This window comes from Primulina eburnea, chromosome 6, assembly GCF_022965805.1.
Source record: "Primulina eburnea isolate SZY01 chromosome 6, ASM2296580v1, whole genome shotgun sequence".
Taxonomy (NCBI): domain Eukaryota; kingdom Viridiplantae; phylum Streptophyta; class Magnoliopsida; order Lamiales; family Gesneriaceae; genus Primulina; species Primulina eburnea.
In genome coordinates this window covers 33,204,845-33,227,166 of record NC_133106.1, presented here as the reverse complement: position 1 = coordinate 33,227,166, position 22,322 = coordinate 33,204,845, and the positions used below count along the sequence as shown (strand labels likewise).

General features: G+C 37.2%; 4 protein-coding genes and 1 pseudogene across 5 annotated transcripts; 3 read left to right on the top strand and 2 right to left on the bottom strand.

The window, feature by feature from the left end:
• Positions 1-1,511: 1,511 nt before the first annotated feature.
• Positions 1,512-2,928, top strand: LOC140834438 (probable histone H2A variant 3). 2 transcript variants are annotated; one of them, XM_073199316.1, is made up of 3 exons: positions 1,512-1,601; positions 1,688-1,802; positions 2,425-2,928. In XM_073199316.1, exons 2-3 carry the CDS (start codon positions 1,692-1,694, stop codon positions 2,719-2,721), a joined length of 408 nt encoding a protein of 135 aa, XP_073055417.1. In that variant the 5' UTR covers positions 1,512-1,601; positions 1,688-1,691; the 3' UTR covers positions 2,722-2,928. The 2 variants fall into 2 exon arrangements, with proteins under 2 accessions (XP_073055417.1, XP_073055416.1); XM_073199315.1 differs by having other exon boundaries at positions 1,527-1,601; positions 1,667-1,802.
• Positions 2,929-3,067: 139 nt separating this feature from the next.
• On the bottom strand, positions 3,068-4,080 carry LOC140835493 (3-ketoacyl-CoA synthase 11-like; annotated as a pseudogene).
• Positions 4,081-5,033: 953 nt separating this feature from the next.
• LOC140835492 (uncharacterized) lies at positions 5,034-13,511 on the top strand. Its single transcript, XM_073200986.1, has 6 exons — positions 5,034-5,063; positions 5,601-5,681; positions 5,799-5,843; positions 6,024-6,119; positions 13,046-13,123; positions 13,279-13,511. Exons 1-6 carry the CDS (start codon positions 5,034-5,036, stop codon positions 13,372-13,374), a joined length of 426 nt encoding a protein of 141 aa, XP_073057087.1. The 3' UTR covers positions 13,375-13,511.
• Positions 13,512-13,664: 153 nt separating this feature from the next.
• On the top strand, positions 13,665-15,821 carry LOC140834437 (protein ECERIFERUM 26-like). Its single transcript, XM_073199314.1, has 2 exons — positions 13,665-14,569; positions 14,713-15,821. The coding sequence occupies exons 1-2, from the start codon at positions 14,153-14,155 to the stop codon at positions 15,667-15,669; spliced, it is 1,374 nt and encodes a 457-aa protein (XP_073055415.1). The 5' UTR covers positions 13,665-14,152; the 3' UTR covers positions 15,670-15,821.
• A 1,319-nt stretch (positions 15,822-17,140) lies between these two features.
• On the bottom strand, positions 17,141-21,847 carry LOC140834436 (probable protein phosphatase 2C 22). The gene is made up of 4 exons (XM_073199313.1): positions 21,409-21,847; positions 19,894-20,100; positions 19,394-19,605; positions 17,141-17,984 (listed from the first exon to the last, which is right to left on the bottom strand). The coding sequence occupies exons 1-4, from the start codon at positions 21,586-21,588 to the stop codon at positions 17,417-17,419; spliced, it is 1,167 nt and encodes a 388-aa protein (XP_073055414.1). The 5' UTR covers positions 21,589-21,847; the 3' UTR covers positions 17,141-17,416.
• Between the last annotated feature and the right edge of the window lie 475 nt (positions 21,848-22,322).

Sequence of the window (22,322 nt, the reverse complement as noted above, 5' to 3'; positions counted from 1 at the left end):
GGTAAAGTAAACGTCTACCCTACTTAGACCACCATTTTCACCCGATCATGCAATTGCCCAAGAAACATTACAGACCATTAGGGACGCATACGAGCCCGGGCTAATATTCTTGGCCGAGCAAGACACGAAAGACTAGGTCAATTGATCGTGGGTCTTGTCCAACGATAATCATGGAACACATTCCCCCATATTCACCAAATACTCCGATAAATGGGACGTGGGCCATGTTCCTACATCGTTACCACTACCCAAACATCTCGGAATGATCCTTGACTTTGGGACCCTATAAATACCTCAGCACAGCTAAAATTAGAGAGTTTATTTTTATTCTCATAAATACTCTTAATATTTACTTTAAAGAATTTTCTTTCTTTTGTGGGAATAATTGACTAACCTAAACATCAGAGTGATTTTCGGTGTCCCGTTAATGTTTCTTGTTTACAAGTGTGCAGACCATCCAACTCGGATTCATCCTACCGATCCCGATCATTCCCAGGGAAGAACATTTCTACCCGAGAAATTACCCACCCACCTCACACAGTTTTTACGGATCACATCATTGGCGCAGCTGTGGAAAGTCAGATCTATAGACGTAGATATGGTTTCCACTCGAAAATCATCTTAGGGAAATCCTTCTATAAAGAGACCACAGACTCATGGATCCCATGGAGTAATCCGCCAACTACCGGCCCCCAGCAAACCATCATCGTTGATCTTGAAGTGCTGCCCAATGGATCGCGGAAGCTGTATAGTGATTGAGTGGGGATCGAGGTCAACCCAGTAAAAATAAAAATCATAAAGGAGATGTTTCCCCCAAATCTATCAGGGAGGAGCACAAAAATTTATGTAAAAATATTAGAAAATATAATGAAACTATTTTATGTACAATGAAGGTTATACACACTTTATATGTACGAAAACTTTTGTGAGACAGTTTTATGAGTCAATTTTGTGAGACAAATATTTTATTTAAGTCACTCATGAAAAATTATTACTTTCTATGCCAAAAAATTACTTATTATCATAAATATGAGCATGATTAACCCGTCTCACAAATAAAAATCTATGCGACCGTCTCACAAAAGACGTACTCCATTATATTTTACTTTTGAGATTATAAAATTATAACATATACGCCTATAAAAAGATAATCTCATTCAGATACTTTTGTAATTTTAAAAGTAACGTGTAACCATATGTACGTATGAGTTTAATGTTAATTTTTTTTCTATGTTTAACTGAACATTTTGTACTAATATCGAAAGTAATCGATAAAATAAAACCAAACTTCAAAACTTATCTGAACCGAAATCCTAAATTAGAATGGGTCTCATGTGAACGGATATTAATATGTGATACAAGTCAATACTACTCATATTCACAATAAAAAGTAATACTCCTAACATAAAAAATTATATTTTTTCATGGATAACCTAATTAAGAGATCCGTATCACAAATTCGACCCGTGAAACCGTATAGACGACAAGTATTTGCCCCTAAATTAAATCAGTGAGACCCATAATCGAAAGACAAATATCAAGCTAGGCCTACAACATCCAAATCCCGGATCCAATCAGCTCATTGGCTGTTCGTGGAAAGGGTAAGTAGCACTCGATTCCCTTGTCATGTGCTTCTTCTTCACTGGAATTCAATTTTGTTTGTTAGGTATTGAAACTTGTAGATCAGAATAATGTCAGGTAAAGGGGCGAAGGGATTGTTGACGGGGAAGACCCCAGCTTCCAAAGACAAGGACAAGGACAAAAAGAGGCCAATTTCTCGCTCTTCTCGCGCTGGACTTCAGGTTTCTTTAGTATTTTTCTTTGTTTGGAGGAATGATTTCCGATCTTACCTTTTGCTCTGAGTATTGATTTTTTTTTCATTTTCTGTTTTAGGGTTTTCGATTTTATGCATTTTTCTTTGTGATTCCTTATTTGTTGGGGGATTCTAGAGGCTTTTTTTTGGTAGTTTGTCGTCTCTTGTCTGTATAATCTGCTTGGCCAACTGTTTTTTTTTTGGTTATTTACGTTGTTCTTGCATAGAGGATTCTCTGTGCAGGTTGGTGTATCTAATAGAAATTGGAAGTGAAGTAAACATTTGAAGTAGGCGTACCAAAGTCTATCATAAAAAATCTGTACATCTCATTAAGTTGAGGCTTGTGGAGAACCAGCAGCGTTGAGGAAATTTTTCTTTAGAAATAGTGAGTTACTTGAGAACGTTGTGGTTGTCCTATGAAGCCACATGGTTTAATAATCACTTCATTTTTTTAATTGTAAAGAGGCTAAGATTAAGATAAATATTTCGTTTTTGCCCCTATGTAATTTTTCGGTTACATTTGTTGTAGAATTAAAAATAGATTTTCTTGTTTTGATCGATTCATGATGTAAACTTAGTAGATTCTCTTTTACTCCATTTCAATCCTGTAGTTCCCTGTTGGACGGATTCACCGACTCCTGAAGGAGCGAGCTACTGCTCATGGACGTGTGGGCGCTACAGCAGCTGTGTATTCCGCAGCGATTTTAGAGTATCTAACTGCTGAGGTGTTGGAGTTAGCTGGCAATGCAAGCAAGGACTTGAAAGTGAAGCGTATTACACCCAGGCATTTGCAGCTGGCTATACGTGGTGATGAGGAACTTGATACTCTTATCAAAGGAACGATAGCTGGTGGTGGTGTGATTCCACATATACACAAGTCACTCATCAACAAGTCCTCCAAGGAGTAGGATTCTATTGTTTTCTTGTTCTTGAGTAAGCTATAGTGGCTAACAAATGCTGTGGATTTGAGGACTTGGCTTAGAATGTCTACACATCTGTTTAATTTGTTGCATGTTGAACTGGGATTCAGCAATTTGTTTCTGTCCTAGAGCTTCAGGGAAACACACTCATGCAACGTGGAACATATCATTTGTCTAATGGATGTGTTGTGTTTATGACTTTGTTTCCAGTATCTACGTGTTCGTTGGATTGGAGGATAAGCATAATGTGATATGATGTGTAGTCGTTCAAAATGTGGCTTCGTTTGATTCATCCTTGTACTATCAATCCAAGAAATACAGGCAACACTAGTATAGTTAAATTGATTTCCCAGTCTTTAGAAAGATACATATGAAATAACTTAATCGGTTTCCCAATCTTTAAACAATCAGTACCCACCGAAGTTCATCTACCTGCCGTGAACAAAGAAAGAGAAAAAATTGAAATTTACAACAACAAAAAAACCCGTATATTACAGTAGAGATTTTGGGAACCTCCACGGGAACTGGTGAGTCTCATCAATCCATGGTTCTCCAACCCTGATCCTTCCTACGGCTTCTGCATGAGCTAATTCTTGCCACAGAGAGCTCCTAGAGATGTTACCAAACCGGTACCCAGCCATCCTCGACTGCTCCATGTGACACTCCAACAACTGAAGGCTCTTCTCCAGTTCATCCAGCACCACCTTCCGCTGGCAAGGAAGCAGATATGCTCGAAAGCCATTTCAAATTCAGGGATAATGACTTCAGCTTCATCTTCAACTTCAAATCGGTTTTCCTCGCCAAGTTTGCAAAGAAAAGCAACTGTTCCCGTATGTGGAGCACAAAAGAACCTAGAGTCATTATGTTTGTTTTCAAGGTATCATCATCCACTGCCATCAAATCTGTGAACTGTGCAACTCCAACATTTTCCCGTTGGGATCCTCCATTTGTGTTACACAGGAGAAACACTTATTGTCCGAATACTTGGATCTCCAGTACTCTGATTTTTGTTGCCAGCAGAATCCCAAGCAATCCCCATATGAAATAATCAAGTGCAGATTTCTCATATGGAGTAATACTCTTCATGCCGATTACTGGAGCACAAGCTTCTGGACGGACTTGAAGATCTTTATCAAGATCAAAGGCGATTAAATTAGCACTACACACCATTCCATCAATATTGTAGCTTACAATGTTTCTCTTGAGCTTGTAATGATTAAAGATCACAACACATAAATAAGGCACTGGATAGAAAATAACACAATCCACTATCAAAACCCCAATGTCCTTGGGCTTAAGAGACTTTCTTCTCAAGAAGCGTTTCAAAAGCACCACACACGACAGTTTTTATTTCTTTTCTTCTGAGGTCATGCATGGATTTGGTGGAATTCGTAGCATAGTCTCAGGAATTTAACTCAACTCACCAAGGTGAGACCTCCCAAGAATTTTCCCTCGGAAATCAGGGACCACATAGGTAAATTAACCAGTCAAGGTCGACCTCAATGAAAACATGCCTAGGGCTGTTCATCACGGCATTTCAAATGTTACACAGGACGAGGATAGAAAGTCGAGCACAAGATGACAGATATGAGATTGTGTTTGAGATGGTAGCATAACATACATGAAAATTTCCAGAGGCAATATAACCACCAAAGGCGCAAAAACAGGATCATTCCATGGGTTATGAGGTAACTGGATCCAAGCTTCACACACTTCAATTTGACAGATGGTTTGGAATCAGGGAACTTCCTTGAAGAAAATGGTGGAATCCAGGGTGTGATTGTGTTCAAGTCACTCGTATTTTCCACAACTTGTTTTCGAAGTTTCAAGAATATGATTTACTTTGATCTTGGGAACGACTTAAACGTAAAACAATCGCAACATTAACGATAGAAAACATACAAATTCCACTCCCTGAATACCAGCTTGAATCTTACGCAGGGCGATTCTCCACTGTTATATCAAATTTTACATTTTTTTTTTGAAATTGTTACACTTGCAAGACAAAGATTTTTTAATTTAAAGATTTAGACAAGAAAAAAGAAGTTCAGAAAAAAAGTTAGTTTTACGGCTACACCATCAAAACCAAATCTTTGTCTAAAAAACTCAGCTTCCAACACTTCTCCTGTAGGAAACTGCAGCTCAAATCATGGAGCACAAGTCAAAATCGTTGTTTAAACATGCGACTTTAAGTGTAATTGATACTAAAAAAACACGGCCACTAGTTTTCATGTCCCCACCTTTCCTCTCATCCGAGGATTTCCTAACAGCCGATGACTGAAATTCGAGATTAAAATACGATGGAAACGGTGTGCGTTGGTTCATCTCTGGTCTGCACCCTCACACTCTTCCAAACCTTTAAGCCTACGCTTTCTAGCATGCGCCGCCGATGTCCCTGAGTTTCTCTCTGCTGACTGGTATTCTTCTTTCTTGTTTTTCGTTCACAATATAATAGGAGACGAAGTCTTGATCTGATTGTGAAATTGACGTTTTTTCAGTTGTGCATGCTTGTATTGTGTGTTTATATGTTAACCGGGATAATTTTGAAAATTTTCAATTGCGGATTTGATTTTGATTAGCGGGGTTTCATAGGTAGAACAATCTCTACTGACAAATCATATTTTTAGAATAATTTCTCATTTGGAGGAAGTCAATCGTCTAGTTACTCCAGCTCATCTGCTCCTTGCTTCTTTCTGGCCTACAATTACTAAGAGTCATTTCCATGTTCATTTACAGGCTCGAGCCTCGTAGGAAAAGACCATTTGAGCGAAGATTGAGTGTAACATTTGAGCTGAAATCTTGGACAAGATATGTTTCACTACCTCTTCTTGTAGGAAGCTAATTGTGTTTCATTTTCCATGTTATAGTCTAGTGCCGAAGAAGCTGTCACATACCAGCTCGATGCTTTGATGTTCAACGAGCAACCTCGGGCAGATTATGGCATTGAAGTAATGCATAGGCTAATTCGTGAACTCTGATTCGTTGTTTATTTTGGAACATACCTAAAGTAATTTTTGTTATCGGCACTGTGATGTTATATGCGGACAGCTTAATGGATTTGATCCGTTCGAAGATCAACATTTTTCGGCCCCTTCTTTGATTTAGGACAGGTGAGTCTGTATTTAGGCTTTGGCAATTTTACCCCACATGTTCTTTTCGTATTTTTAGTTACTTAGTGCTAAAGTCGGTACTGAATGGTACTTGCTTGAAATTAATAATAGATATATGTTATGTTAATTATATCTTCTGTAAAAAACTGAAGTCGCTTTATAACTCTGGTTATTGTGCAGTTTGAAAGATTCAGGCGGATCTTTCATCACTCGAGCTACAGAGTTTTACTTGTTCGCCTGGAAAGAAAGATCTTGAGCAGTTTAAACGTTAATGAGGTTACGCCCCTTCTGTGCACTGATCATAGCTGTGAGAACCCAAAATTTTGGGCATGTAATTAATTAAATATAGACATGTATAAGAATTTATTTTCGAGTTATAATAAATTCGAAAATATTAAATAATACATGGTATTGGAAATTTCAAGCCAATAAATACATGAAATTCAATTTCAGTACAAATCATGTATTAATTTCGAAATAAGGCTGGATATCAATCAAATTTGGAAGGAAATATTACAAACAAGGCAAATTTTCTCAACAAGGAAGCATATCAATATGTATGGAAGGAGCATCTCGATAATTAAGGAATAATTATCTCGCAATTTTGGAAGGAAAATCAATCGGTTTTTGGTAAGATTTGAATACCAAGTTTAGCTCATTTCTCCTCTCCTATAAATACCACATCAAGCCTAGCATTCCCTACACCCTAAATTTCGAAAATTTGCTCTCCGCATGCTGCTGAAATTTTCGAAATTTTTCTCCCAAAAATTCTGCACGAGTCATCAAAATTCTGTCTAGTTTAGAAATTCGTTTCTCACGTTTGGTTGCTCAGAATCCGATCTCCACCGTTCAATATATCCTTCGATATGTTCCGAATAACATATCCAAATTTCAGCAAAATCCAACGGTTCAATAAGGCGCAATGAATTTTTCAAGACGGCTGATTTTTCGACGATTGTGCTGCTGCGTTTTCAAAGTGCTGGTTGCATGATTCTACTATGTTTTCCGAGTTCTTCACGTTTTATTCCAGTCTAAGGTAAGTGGGCTTGTTTTAAAGATTAAACTTTCGTTTATGCATATTTATTTCGTTTTTTTGAAAATACGGTCGAGTACGTTCTTCTTCTACTCCGTTCTTGTGTTGGTTGTCATACGGTTTTGAGCACTGTGAGGATTCGACTGTATATGGGTGGGAATCCCAACCATGACGTACCCTTACGCGGTGGGGGACATAACCGCTATACGGCCTCGCCCCCTTAGAGGAGTAAAAATTAGGGACTGATATCAGTAAACCATAGAAAGTAGATGAATCTCAGTGCTGGTCAATGTTAAGCATGTGTTATGAATGATGTTATGCAAGTCATGTGATTTCAAAATTTTATGCATGTTGTTATATTGTACTCGAACGGCCCCTGCTTGCTGAGTATTTCCCAAAATACTCACCCCTTACTCTATCCTCCCCAGATAAGTCAGAAGAAGAAATAGAGAAAGAAGAATCGGACACCAGTTTTTGGGACTGATAGTGGACGCATGAAGAGTTTTAATTAAGAATATGTTCTCGTGAGTTTTTAATTCAAGTTATAAACGCTTCCGCAGATTTTTATCGTTTTCAGAGGTACTATTGTAAAGAAGATTCCATTTTTATGGCATTTATGATATATAAACTGGTTTTGGTTTATACTGTACTACGAGGCTTGTTGTTTAGCAATTATGTGATTGTTGAATAACGCCGATGTCAACTAACCTCGATCTCGGGGCGTGACATTTAAGTGGTATCAGAGCCGCCAGGTTCATAATCCAGTTGGGAAGAAAAATTTGTCAGATTATGGCAAAAGGCTGACGCAGTCCCCTTCGGAACTTCCAACAAGTATTATTCACAACTTTGATGTGAGGCGTGGTCCGAAAACGAGAAAATCCTTCATTTAGACATCTGAAATCATGTTTTTGCTATTTTAGGAAAGTTTCGTAGAACTCATAACTTTTCGTAGGAAACTCAGAATTTAATTTCGTCAACTGTTCTGGAATCCTCTCGACGTATTCTTTCTATCCATGGGTCAATGTCCAAAATTTCTATTTTTGGAAAAATTCTGGAAAATTCACGTTCAACGCGTTTTTGGGATTACTTGTAGAATTCTTATGGAAATTTATTATGAGGACAATTAATATTTGTATATATTTTGGGAATATATCTATCAAAGATAAGTTGACTTAAGCTTCTGATTTAAGGAGAAAAAAAAATTGACTCGAGGATGATAAGTTACTTATGAAAACTAATATGAGAAAAGTTGATATAAGAATTATATCATAAGTTTTGGGTATTGTACTATAGAAGTTGATTTTATGTCGATAGTTAATTGTGTGAGCAATATGTTTGGGTTATTAAGAATATTAAGCGTTAACTTTAAATATGTAGGACATTGGAATATGACGTGAGAAAATATCATCAGGTTAAGGAATTTATATTATTTTGGGATAACAAGTAGGCTACGACCTTACGTAAAAAAATGAAAAAAGTAAGTTATGAGATATTGATGGGTACCAAGGAAAGTATAGTACAATAAGTTTTGACTTTTATGGTACTAAGAATGATTCAAAGAGAATGACATCCAGTGAACTCCTTTGTATTAGAGCGTGATAGGCTCATTATCTTGATGAAGTAAGATTTAGTTAAAAGAATAAATATTTGAGGTAACGACTACGTTATAATTTTCGGGATTTAAGTTATAGATCGATATTGAGTTAAGTTTCAATATTCTATATGGGTTTTAATTTTTGAGATAGGAATCGGGATAATTTCAAGATAAGATAAAATTAGTATCAATTCGTGTATGTTCAGTGCCGACTTAATTCAACTCACTTCGGTAGATTTCGACGTCACACTAAGGATGAATTGGTTATCTAAGAGCCGTGCAATAGTAGATGGTCAGAGTAAGAATGTCAAACTCTGAACCCCGAATCAAGAAAAAATCAGATACCATGGTGATGCCAAGGAATAAAAATACATTTTTCTGTTACCTAGACTTTGAAAGCCATAATATCGGGAGAAGAAGTTTACCTAGCAATGGTGAACAAAGTGCAAGAAGGAGATGAGCCGAAGTTGGAAGATATTCCAGTAATATGAAAATTTTCAGACGTTTTTCCAGAAAGACTGCTTGGAATGTTCTCGGACTAAGAAGTAGATTTCGAGATAAATTTGGTACCAGTGATGCACTAATCTCCAATACACTGTACCGAATGGCTCCAGATGAACTCAAGGAGCTAAAAGAACAACTTCAAGAGTTGTTAGACAAAAAGCATATTAGGCCAAGTGCATTCTCGTGGGAGCTACAGTCCTATTTGTAAAGAATAATTATGAAAGTATGAGATTGTGTATAGATTATAGAGAACTCTATAAAATCACAATTAGGAATAAATATCTTCTTCCAATGATAAAAGATCTTTTTGATCAACGTAAAGGAGCTACAATATTCTCCAAGGTTGACCTGAGGACATGCTATCATCAGCTATAGGTCAGAGCAGAAGACACCCCAATGTCAGCATTCAGAATAAGGTCATGTAAGATCAAAATCAGGACTATCAGTGGACCCAAAGAAAGTAGAGGTAATTCTAAATTAGCTGAAACATAAGAATGCAATCGAAATTAGAATCTTCTTTGTATTACCAGGCTATTAGCTGAAATTCGTCGAGGGTTTCTTTTCAATAGTCGTATCACTGACGAGACTCGTACAAAAGAACTATGAATTCAACTGAAGAGAAAGATGTGAAAGAGCTTTCAAACATTAAAGAAGAAGTTAGCATCTACACCAATGTTGGTATGATCTACTGAGGACAAGATTTTACCATCTACAGTAAAGCTTCAAAGAAAGATATCAGATGCGTACTCATGCGAGATAGGCGAGTCAACTGAAGCCGCATGAGCAAACCTAAGCTACTCACGATCTCGAGTTGGTAGAAGTGATCTTTGCTTCGAAAATTCGAAGACGCTATCTCTACGATATCAAGTGTGAAATATTCACAGACCACCAAGCCTCGAGTATTTGTTCATGCAAAAAGAATTTAAAATGAGGCAAAGAAGGTGGATAGAGTTGCTCAAGGACTATTACTTGACAATAAGCTATCACCCCAGCAAGACAAATAAGGTTGTCGATGCTTTAAGTCGGAAAAACATGGGTAAGATAACCCTAGCATCACTCTCCGCACAACCATGTCTTCGAGAAGCAGTCAAGTTAAATCAGAGTCGAGACACGACACTAGAGTTTTTCGAAGAATAAGCCAAGGAAATAAAATTGTCAGATTTTCAAGTGGACCCAGACGGAATCCTAGGAATGAGAGGACGATTGTGTGTGCCAGAGATCGACAATATTCGATAAAAAGTGATGTAAGAGGCGCATAAGTCAACATTCACGATCTATTCCGTCATTACAAGGATGTATAGAGATTTGAAAGAATGTTTTTGACGAAGCAGAATGAAAAGAGACATCGCCGAATTTATATTTAAGTGACAAGTATGCCAACAAGTGAAAGTCGAGTTTCAACGACTGGAAAGACTGCAACCGTTAGAATCTTAGAATGGAAATGAGAACATATTTCCATGGATTTTGTTGTAAAATTGTCAAAGTCAATACAGAGTCACAACAGGGTGCGTATAATCGTAGATAGACTCATAAAATCTGTGTATTTTCTACTCGTCCGAAGGAATTATAATATTGACAAGTTGGCTACTCTATACATGGATAACATTATACGGCTACATAAAGTGCCTACAATCATAATTTTGGATGGAGATCCAAGATTTGTGTCACGTCTGTGGTAGAGCTTTCAAAAAGCCCTGAGAACAAAAGTTACTCTTAGTACGGCTTATCACCCTTATAATGATGGTCAAACAGAGAGAATGATTCAAACCTTAGAAGGTTTGATAAGGGCATGTGCCTAAGACTTCAGTAGTAATTGAAGTGGACATATACCCCTGATAGAATTTCTCCTACAATAACAGTTATCACGGAAATATTGGAATGAATATATTTGAAGCTTTTACGGACGAAAGTATCAATCACCACTGTACTAGGACAAAATAGAAGAGACAGTCATAACTGGGCTAGAACTAATCCAAGAGACAATGGAAAGGTGGCCATCATCAGAGACTGACTCAAGGCCGCATAACACCAGCAAAAGAGTTAGTCTGATCTTAAAAAGAGACCAATGTAATTCACATTGAGGGAAAAAGCTTATATAAGGGTCTCACTAGTTGAAAGAATCATTAGATTCAGTAAAGCTGAAAAAGTGAAACCTCGGTACGTATGACTATTCAAAATTCTGGAGAGATTGACATATTGGCTTACAGAATAACATTGCCACCAGATATGTCTAGAATCCATAATGTATTCCACAAGTCCAAAATAAGGAAATACATCTCGAACTGAAGCCATGTTGTGAAAATTAAACCGCTCATGATCAAATGTAACATGGGGGAGAGCTGAAATATGAAGATGTCTCTATTCATATCGTGGACACCAAGAACCAAGTATTGAGACGACGTATCATTCCTTACGTCAAGGTGCAATGGTCAAAACAAACAGAACGAGAAAACTACATGAGAGTTTGAAGGGAAAATGTGCAAGCAATATCCCTACCTTTTCCAAGGTCAAGTCGACTCAAGTTTCGAGGACGAAACTTCCAATAAGGAGGGAGGAATGTGAGAACCCAAAATTTTGGGCATGTAATTAATTAAATATAGACATGTATAAGAATTTATTTTCGAGTTATAATAAATTCGAAAATATTAAATAATACATGGTATTGGAAATTTCAAGCCAATAAATACATGAAATTCAATTTCAGTACAAATCATGTATTAATTTCGAAATAAGGCTGGATATCAATCAAATTTGGAAGGAAATATTACAAACAAGGCAAATTTTCTCAACAAGGAAGCATATCAATATGTATGGAAGGAGCATCTCGATAATTAAGGAATAATTATCTCGCAATTTTGGAAGGAAAATCAATCGGTTTTTGGTAAGATTTGAATACCAAGTTTAGCTCATTTCTCCTCTCCTATAAATACCACATCAAGCCTAGCATTCCCTACACCCTAAATTTCGAAAATTTGCTCTCCGCATGCTGCTGAAATTTTCGAAATTTTTCTCCCAAAAATTCTGCACGAGTCATCAAAATTCTGTCTAGTTTAGAAATTCGTTTCTCACGTTTGGTTGCTCAGAATCCGATCTCCACCGTTCAATATATCCTTCGATATGTTCCGAATAACATATCCAAATTTCAGCAAAATCCAACGGTTCAATAAGGCGCAATGAATTTTTCAAGACGGCTGATTTTTCGACGATTGTGCTGCTGCGTTTTCAAAGTGCTGGTTGCATGATTCTACTATGTTTTCCGAGTTCTTCACGTTTTATTCCAGTCTAAGGTAAGTGGGCTTGTTTTAAAGATTAAACTTTCGTTTATGCATATTTATTTCGTTTTTTTGAAAATACGGTCGAGTACGTTCTTCTTCTACTCCGTTCTTGTGTTGGTTGTCATACGGTTTTGAGCACTGTGAGGATTCGACTGTATATGGGTGGGAATCCCAACCATGACGTACCCTTACGCGGTGGGGGACATAACCGCTATACGGCCTCGCCCCCTTAGAGGAGTAAAAATTAGGGACTGATATCAGTAAACCATAGAAAGTAGATGAATCTCAGTGCTGGTCAATGTTAAGCATGTGTTATGAATGATGTTATGCAAGTCATGTGATTTCAAAATTTTATGCATGTTGTTATATTGTACTCGAACGGCCCCTGCTTGCTGAGTATTTCCCAAAATACTCACCCCTTACTCTATCCTCCCCAGATAAGTCAGAAGAAGAAATAGAGAAAGAAGAATCGGACACCAGTTTTTGGGACTGATAGTGGACGCATGAAGAGTTTTAATTAAGAATATGTTCTCGTGAGTTTTTAATTCAAGTTATAAACGCTTCCGCAGATTTTTATCGTTTTCAGAGGTACTATTGTAAAGAAGATTCCATTTTTATGGCATTTATGATATATAAACTGGTTTTGGTTTATACTGTACTACGAGGCTTGTTGTTTAGCAATTATGTGATTGTTGAATAACGCCGATGTCAACTAACCTCGATCTCGGGGCGTGACAATAGCTACTCTGCGTATTAGCTTTCTTTATTCTTTGAACAATTAGCATATGCTATACAGAATTGCTATAAGCAGCGAGTGTGGATACTAGGAGCTCGGCCTGAGGAAGAAGAAGTACTTCAATTTACGATGGTTCAGGTATGATTATGGCTCCTTTTTCATTGACTACATTTCTTCTTCAGGTCTCTTTGCTGAGGTAGGAACATGGAGCATTTTTGTTATGTAAGTTGAAAATTGAGTTGGGATACAGATGTTTTAACACTTCAACTGATGGATGCTATTTTCGTTTATAGAGGATGGGTGGTTCTTGGGATGGTTATTGGCTAATTGAATCAGTCCTTCATGGTGGCATACTGAAACCATTTCTCGGAGATGGCAGGCCATTGTGATTGGGTCTACAGAGTTGATCTGTTTGTAAAGATACTGTTTTTCTTTGTACAGGAATATGATGTATTACAATATGTTAAATTTACGACTTCTACGCGAATGAGGGTCCATGTCCTAAAATACTTTATGGTGAAGGTTATGGTCACTGGCATGTTCTTAAAGGTGCGCACTGCACAATAAATCCACGCTGCGTAATATTTAGAAACCTTTCATTCAACACGACAACTGCCGATGCTTGGTGCTTATTGGGCACGGCTCTTATCTTACACACAATGATTAATATAAATATAGTATCTTCTTTGAACAGCAAATGTGTCCTTGAACAGTGTGAAACCCGTGGTGTGAATCCTGTAAGATTTCAAGCGACGTAACTTTGCTTGTGTAATAGAGAGACATTTGGGTGGTTGTGCACGAGGAGGGGTGCTTTATTTTTCAAAAACCATTTTAGCAACCGCGCCAATACAAGGAAAGCAAAGAAGATTTCCATATGTGAACTTGATACATCAAAGCCATTTGCAGTTTAATTTCTTGAGTCTACAATCACGTAATTTAGATGTTGAAACTAAAACCGATGTGCTTTTTCTTTCTGTCTGGTTTGCGTCAGGAACATTATTCTAGTTAACTACTTAACCGTGCACATGTCATGAAAAAGTCATTTTGCCCAGAAAAGACGGAGCATTTTTCTTGAACCCATGAATAAAACTCTGTTAAATAAGCACCTATACAACCTTGAAAGCATCACACTACTAAAGCTGAAACATCTTACAAACTACCAACTTAATGGCTGAAGTGTCTTTTATCTGTAAACGAACCGTGATTAGTGCTAGACCAGTGCAACCAGGCAAGTTCATCCCTCTATCAGTTTTGGACCGCATAATGGAACATAACAATCTTCGAATTGTGTTCTATTACCAGCTTCCAGCGGTAAGAAAAGTCGGAGAGCTGACTATGAAGCTTCGAGAATCGATATCAGAGATGTTGTCTTCGTTTCCTGTAGTTGTGGGGCGGCTTTTAAAGTCCCCTGAAGGGCGCTGGACGGTTAAATGCAATGATGCAGGGCTGAGAATGGTGGAAGCGAGGGCGAGAGTGACACTGGACGAGTGGCTAAGGAATGTGGATAGGGAGAAGGAGCTGAAGCTTGTTCATTGGGAGGAAATGTTTCACAAACCATATTTTTGGTCTACATTTTATGTTCAGGTAAAGAAACATCCGCTCCTGCCATTGCTTTTCGAGAGGCCTATGACTCATAGAAACTGTTTATCCAAAAATCTATTCGAAATTATTGATTTTGAGACCGTAATTTAGATTTTTAATGTCTGGTTGTTTTGGAGATGCCCCAGATAACAGAATTCGAAACTGGAGGACTAGCAATTGGTTTGAGCTGTACACACCTTCTTTCTGATCCCAAATGTGCCACCATGTTGATAAAGGCTTGGGCTGACACAACATTGGGAGGAAAGATCATATCTCCACCCTCCTTCCAACCCTTGCCGCCCCAAAAACAAGAAGGCAACACCCCCAACCACCGGCCCTATTTTCAAATGATCAACCACTACAAATCAGTATTTGGGAAACCATATGCAGTATCTGATGTAAAACAAACTACCTTTACTCTAGAATTCAAACATGAAATGGTAAAGAGATTCATTGAGATGTCTGAAACAGCACTTAATGGACAGGAACAAGAGTTGAAACTAACACCCTTTGAGGTCTTGAGTGCTTTGTTTTGGACAAGTATCAGCAAGGCAAAGGGAATTAAAGGTTCCTTGATGGACATGAGTGTGAGCTTGGACGCACGACAAAAGCTTCAATTGGATAAAGGGTTCTTCGGAAATTGCACTGTGTATAACATGGTGAAAGGAGATGGATTGAATGAAAACGAAGTGTCTAAAGCCGCTGCTGCTATAAAGGAAGTGGTCTCACAAGTAAATAAGGATACAGTTATGGATTTCATAGAGTTCTTGGAGCAGGAAAACATTGAAAATCCTCCATGGATGACAGACTATCATCTGATTTGTGCAAATTTAGAGAATGCGGATCCATATTCTGCCATTTTTGAAGGTAATTCAAGCCCAGTTCGTGTTTCTTACTACCTTAATCCAGCTGTTGGACCGGGGCAAGTTCTGATCTTTCCATCCCCGGGAAGCGATGCCGATTTTGGCAGAGTAGTTATGGTCACACTTGAAGAAGACGAGGCTGAGAATGTTCTTAATGATGAATTAATCCAACAGTTTAGTCCAACCATATTGATGAGGTTGAGCGAAAGAGCTTTCTTAAACGAAAATAAGTCCACGTGAACTGCAAGAAATGCATACACATGTTCTAGCAAGACTTGGTAGAATGAATTGCGACTGCTATCTTAATTTGAAAATATCTAAACAGAGATAAAAATGTATGTTATTACGTTTAATTTTTTAACTTTTGAAATCTCAAGTTTTTATTTTAAGCATAAAACCCACATATCTTTTTTTTATAGCATAAATTTAAAAAGACGAAAGCAGAAGTTACAGACATACCAACGAGTCCTTTTAAAAATATTTTTAGTATTTTATAAGTGGAAAAAATTAAAATATGTATTTAGATAAGATTTTTGTAAAACAATGTGGAAAAATACTTTTAGAAAATTGTTCTTCGGGTATAGTTTTCAGAAAACAATTTAGATACGTTTTTTTATGTTTTTATAATTGAAAATAAGGATGGAAAACAACTACTTTTAAATTATAAAATGCTTTTTATAAAATAGTTATTCAAACATATATTTAGTTTTTAAAAATATATTTTAAAACATTTTATTAAAAAAATTTTTAAAACAATATAATGTCATTAAATTTGTATGGAACTATATATTTTTGCGTATATGGGCTAGATCAGCTCACCTAACAAAATGTTAGAGTAGGTCTCTTGTGATACGGTCTCACGAATATTTCTCTTTGAGAAGGGTCAATCTTACTGATATTCACAATAAAAAGTAATACTCTTAGCATAAAAAGTAATATTTTTTCATGAATGACCCAAATAAGAGATTCGTCTCACAAAATACGACTCGTAAGATCGTCTCATACAAGTTTTTGCCACAATGCTAATGCTCACATTTACTTTATGCATAAAATAAGTTCACTTTGTCATAAAGTACACAGATTTGCTTTATTTGACTAACATTAGTTGTAGAATATTGTATTAGGACGATGATTTATCTCATATCCATTAAAAAACATAATTTGCATATTTTCACATTAATTCAAACATAAATTTTTTTTGTAAAACGATCTCATGGATCACAAAAGATCTAATGTTATAATCTCATTAGTTCGAATCAGTTAGACAATGTCATGAAAGATCTAATGTCGTTCGTTATGGGATCATATTAGGTCAAGAGTACATAATTTGCAGATTGTCACGTTAGTTCGAATGAGATAAAATCATCTCATAAAACATGTATTCTTGACCTAATATGCCCCTAACGAAGACCACATATTTCATCATTGTAAAAGAAAATAGTTCGACTTTCAACCCCTCTAATTATTTACGCATTATATTTATAAGTGAATAAAAAAACACCTTCGCATCATAAAAAAAGAACAAAAAACACCTTGGCCCTTTTACTTTTTTTCAACAAAAAAATGGTTAACAAACCTCCCTGGAATAGCAAGGAGCATTTTTCAGTACAAAGCAAGTAATAGGCCACACCACAAACTCTGTTAACAGAAGCCCAAGATGCCGCATTTATGATAAAACCGTGCTCCTGCTCCAGATGGGGTAACCATCTACTTGAATAAATGGAAACATATTATCTCAGATGTCAAAAGGACAAAAATCCTCGTGAATAAATAACATAAAACAGGAAAAATGACACGCAAAAGTAGAAAACTACAAAAGGATGTATCGACGCCGCATATGTTACAGTTGTAAATTACATTCTCTCCCACGAATCAATTAAGGAGTAAATTTTTAAAAAAAAAACTCTAGAGAAATTAGGAAAGAGAGAGAGAGAGAGAGAGAGAGAGAGAGAGAGGGGGGGGGGGGGGGGGGATGTTTTCTTCATTGTCAAGTCTTCTCTAAGCCATCCAAGAAGCTTTGCAATTCCTTCAACCCTTCCGCAGAAACGCTCCGGTGAACTCTTCCACGCGGAACAACCAAGTTTGGAGGTGGCTGTAGCTGGAAACACACTACGACCACTGCCAAATTATCTCCACTCCTTCTCTTCAAGGCCTCTTCCACAAGATCTTTGCTACACATCATTGGATCATTGTGTTCTTGTAGTTTTCTTCGAGCAAAATCAACAGCGTTTTGGCTCCTAAAAACGTCCCACAGGCCGTCACAGCCTATGATGAGGAACTCATCTTCTTTTGTTAGCCTTGTGCTCATAAATTCAGGTTCTGCACTAAGGGGGCCACCATCTTGACGTTTTAATCCTTCCATATGCCAATCTCCTAAAGCACGAGAGACATTTAGTTGTCCATTGAGATACCCATCATAGATGTAGCCTCCAGAAGCTTCTATTCGCATTCTTTCATTGATGCAAATAGGTTTATGATCTCTTGACATCTCAATCGCTTTACCCCTACGACAAAGTACTGCCCGGCAATCTCCAGCATTTGCCACAACTAGAGAGCTGCCTCCATTTAATGGACAAAATGAGAATTGTTTACTACGTTCATCATTTAAAATGCAGGTATTCAGTGTTTGCAAACAAAATTACTTGCAACTGCATTGAAATATAGTTTGATGAACAAAAGGTTCTTGAATGTGAACTAACAAGTCACACAACAATACCACCCTCACGTTGCCTACTCCACTACTCACATCTATGTTTACAAGAGCATATCAACTCAAGATCAAGTTACTAATCCATCTTTGACCAGCTTTCAAGAATATACCCATTAATCCATTATCCATACAAGGCTGAAACCTGATAGTAGAATAAGAGCATAAAATCCACAGATGGCAGAAGTATGAAAGTTCCTTCAACTTATGAGTTTTAACGTAAATTACAAAATTTCCGAGATAAAAAGGTGAATTCAAACACTACACAACATGAATAATTTCAGCACAGTTTCATCACCTTAAAAGACACAAATTCCTCATGTTGGGAACACTTAAACTTAACTAAAAATGGACACAAAAAATAAATTTACAAACTCATTCAGAAAGCAATCAGAAACAAAATGGAAACCATACGTAAGACTGTCAAGTTGTCAACTGGAGCACGCTACTATAATCTCTTCCCACCCGACCTGACAAAAGTTAAGAGTCTAGCATATGGGGTCGCTAAGCCCAATATCTATGGGTTTAGCCTAATCAGAATCTGAGATGACATTGGTCGTCGAGATTCTCAGTCCCTCATTCAAAGCCCAACCTGATGACTTGCTCATTCGGAGACCATTGAAATGGAAACTTGCATGGACGTTCACTGGTTACTTTTTGAGACCCGTAAATGATAAATTTGATCATTAATTGTCAATTTGTCATGTAAACCTACACTATAGTTATGGAGTTACAATTTTTTATGATTAACGAATTTATGTATTGATATATGACAAGTCCTTGTTTTAGGGAGCTCAGCACAAAACCTGAATAATTGAGCTGGGTGTGAATTGTATAGGTGTGAGCTTTATAGGATCGAGATTGGGCCAAAGGTACTAATTTCAAAAGCAGAGTAACTCAATCTCACCAAAACCCTGATTTACAGGGTCAAAATACATGCCCGCCCACTCACTGTGGTAACCCGTAGGGCGTAGCCTACTTTGGAACATTAGATAATGGGCAGATCTACTAGTACAAATACCGCTATTGCTTTCCTCAAGGCTGAAGACTTACCAAACTGCCCCATCTTACATCTAATTCTTTTAACTGGAAGACCGCGAATGCGGTCCCGGATCAATTGCATCATTCTTCCTACGACCTCCGGATCGAGGGTTCCTTAATGACTTGACTCGAGAAATAATAATAATAATATGTTGTTTGCATTTTTAAACTAAACACTGGTTCATAAAGTTGTTCATGAATTGCAAGAAGTATAACCTTCCAATGACAACAGCTGCCAAAGCAGTGGTGCCAGAAGCAAGATCAGCATCTAAAGCGCATGCTTCAGCAAAAGCAGTATCAGTCTGCAGAAAAGCTGATGCAATGACGCGCTCAATATCCAGAGGAAAATCTTCGTCCTCAGCAATGAATCTTGGTAAATGGTAGCAAGCAAAGTCAGCAGCGTGCTTTCCTCCATGCCCATCAAAAACCTGATCCAACGAGCAATGAACTAAGCTATGAGTTGTGAGCTTTTAATATTGAAGAATGAAGAGAAATTTTTGGTTCTACAACTATCAATATCCATTGCACATACCCATATCACATTGGAAACCTAAATAGTAAACTAAAAATGTAATCATCCATGCAAAACCAAAAATCCCAAAAAGATCAATATCACGTGAATTCACGATTGTGATGCACTGCTCACTAGAATATGTCCATCAACAGAAAGGGTAAGAATACGACGTGGATATTAGGTGTTAGAAGAGAGCAATTACCCCATAAAATGCCCTGGGTCTTTCATCACCATCATTTTGCCCATAATCATTCATCATATTGTCTGCACAGGCATACGAATCCTCCATGCTTGAGCGAGAACCAATGTCAGCCCACACACCTGAGCGAAGTTGGGGAGTAAATTCAGTCTCACCATCTTCTCCATTCAATGTCTGTACAATTGCAATATCCGAGGACCTGGTCATGACCTGCCAAAGCTCAAGTAAAAAACTATCATCCATCCAGTTAAAATAAAGAAACTCCAACATCAGATTTCAGATGAAGTGGAACAAATGCTTACGACATACAAGTAAGTTGAAGTCAAATTCATAAAACATATATTTAATACAGGATAATCAACTAAATAATATTTTCCGATGCTCCAAATGTTGAATAGATTGAATACCAAAAAAGAGATAGAGCTTACATCATAGTCAAGAAAGCACCGCACTGCTACTAGTGCATGCAATCAGTTCAAATAGCCAAATAGTCACATCTATTAAACAGTAATCAATGTGTAATAACTTTCACATGAATTTAAAGATTTTTTCATCATTTCCATGTGCAGAAAGAATCCCTTCCACTACCTTCTCCTATCAGTTTGGCAAGGAACACATTCACTTACGTAAACATGGCGCACACATAATATCACCAACAAGTGAATATCTATGAGCAACAGACAAATTTGCAACCGTATTCGTTTTTTCCGGCATAACTATATACAATAACAATGTTTCATTACCCTACCTTGTGCTAACTGACATCATGTGACACATTTAAGCCCTCTAATTTGACTTTAAAACCTCATTTCTGTTGTTTTCTGTCTTTGCTCTCACCTCAAACAAATCATTCAGCTCTAAGATATGTCATTTTACGATTTCATCATTTCCATGTGCAGAAAGAATCCCTTCCACAACCTTCTCCTATCAGTTTGGCAAGGAACACATTCACTTACGTAAACATGGCGCATACATAATATCACCAACAAGTGAATATCTATGAGCAACAGACAAATTTGCAACCGTATTCGTTTTTTCCGGCATAACTATATACAATAACAATGTTTCATTACCCTACCTTGTGCTAACTGACATCATGTGACACATTTAAGCCCTCTAATTTGACTTTAAAACCTCATTTCTGTTGTTTTCTGTCTTTGTTCTCACCTCAAACAAATCATTCAGCTCTAAGATATGTCATTTTACGCCCCATCCATTTCTCGTCCGTATATATATTATAAATAAAATAAAAAAGATTACGATCAACTACACTCTTCCTCTACTCCAGAAAGGCAGCCACTCTAATAATCAGAAGCAACGAGCGGTTTAATTTTAGGATCAATCCCAGGAAACTTTTAAAATAAGCACGACTAACTACCAAATATCCTAAACAATCGTCCATTTCTTCAATTCAGATGCAGTATGTGAACATAACAACAATAAAAATGTAATCTGGGCATGAAGAACATACAACCAAATGCAGAACGTCGACGCACAAAACACCGGGGATGAACTTACCAAAGAGGGATGTCGAACCAGAGACGTTACACACGAAGACGGCGAGTCTACAGAGCTCAAACAGCGTCGGTATGGTGAACCCGACCCAAAGGCGTTGGGAATCGGCGGTCGTCCACCGCCGGAGGCGCCATTCTCTCTACTACCACTGACATTGTCGATAACAACTTTACTGCCCTCCATTATAAATCTCAACCATCACTACTCGAAGAAAATTCCAAGCTGTTGACTAGAAAACTGAAACAAAAAATAGCCAATACCAATCCAACGGTGGGCTTGAGGTGATTCGACAGCTTAATTTGGGGATTAGGGTTGCAAATGAAACAGTGGGTAGATAGATACAGACTCGTGTGTGTATAGAAAAGGCGGAGATCTTCGACGGAGAGAGACGACGCGTAGAAATTTGGTTCAGTTTTTATATGCCGTTTGTTGAATTCCTATATACTGTTGGGATCCCTCAAACGTCGTCGTCTGTTTGTTACAATTGATGTGTCATGTGTGTTGGTTTTTATTTCCACGTGTTGACGTTCTTTGTCACATTTTATACTGATTGTTTGTACACACGCATCGCGTGTACCGAGTAACTAGTATTATATTATGAAAATGGAATGGGGACAGCATAACATCCGACGCTTTTATCACGTCTGAATACAAAATGCGGTTGCTCCAAATTGACAAGCAACTCAACGTCCAACAAATATATTAAATTAAGGAAGCAACGAAGTACACGGCAAGTAATTATTTTACCATATTTTATTCATGACATATGGGTTCTTAATAATAGTTATATGTTTTATTATTATATTTTAAAGTTGATCAAATAATATTAAATAATTAATATGAAATTATTTTTAATTTAATAGAGTTGTTTGTTTAGATTTTTTTTATGTTAAATATGAAATAACTTGAAAAGATTT

Bases quoted from the DNA above. Each gene is read 5' to 3' on its own strand.
- LOC140834438 (XM_073199316.1), top strand. From the start codon at position 1,692: ATGTCAGGTAAAGGGGCGAAGGGATTGTTGACGGGGAAGACCCCAGCT. The intron at 1,803-2,424 runs GTTTCTTTAGTA...TCAATCCTGTAG, and splicing joins CTTCTCGCGCTGGACTTCAG to TTCCCTGTTGGACGGATTCA.
- LOC140835492 (XM_073200986.1), top strand. From the start codon at position 5,034: ATGGAAACGGTGTGCGTTGGTTCATCTCTG. The intron at 5,682-5,798 runs GTAATGCATAGG...TGGATTTGATCC, and splicing joins GGGCAGATTATGGCATTGAA to GTTCGAAGATCAACATTTTT. The intron at 13,124-13,278 runs GTATGATTATGG...TTTCGTTTATAG, and splicing joins TTCAATTTACGATGGTTCAG to AGGATGGGTGGTTCTTGGGA.
- LOC140834437 (XM_073199314.1), top strand. From the start codon at position 14,153: ATGGCTGAAGTGTCTTTTATCTGTAAACGAACCGTGATTAGTGCTAGA. The intron at 14,570-14,712 runs GTAAAGAAACAT...GAGATGCCCCAG, and splicing joins GGTCTACATTTTATGTTCAG to ATAACAGAATTCGAAACTGG.
- LOC140834436 (XM_073199313.1), bottom strand. From the start codon at position 21,588: ATGGAGGGCAGTAAAGTTGTTATCGACAATGTCAGTGGTAGTAGAGAG. The intron at 19,606-19,893 runs GTAATTGCTCTC...TCGTTGGATCAG, and splicing joins GACCCAGGGCATTTTATGGG to GTTTTTGATGGGCATGGAGG. The intron at 17,985-19,393 runs GTTATACTTCTT...AAATGGAGGCAG, and splicing joins GCAGCTGTTGTCATTGGAAG to CTCTCTAGTTGTGGCAAATG.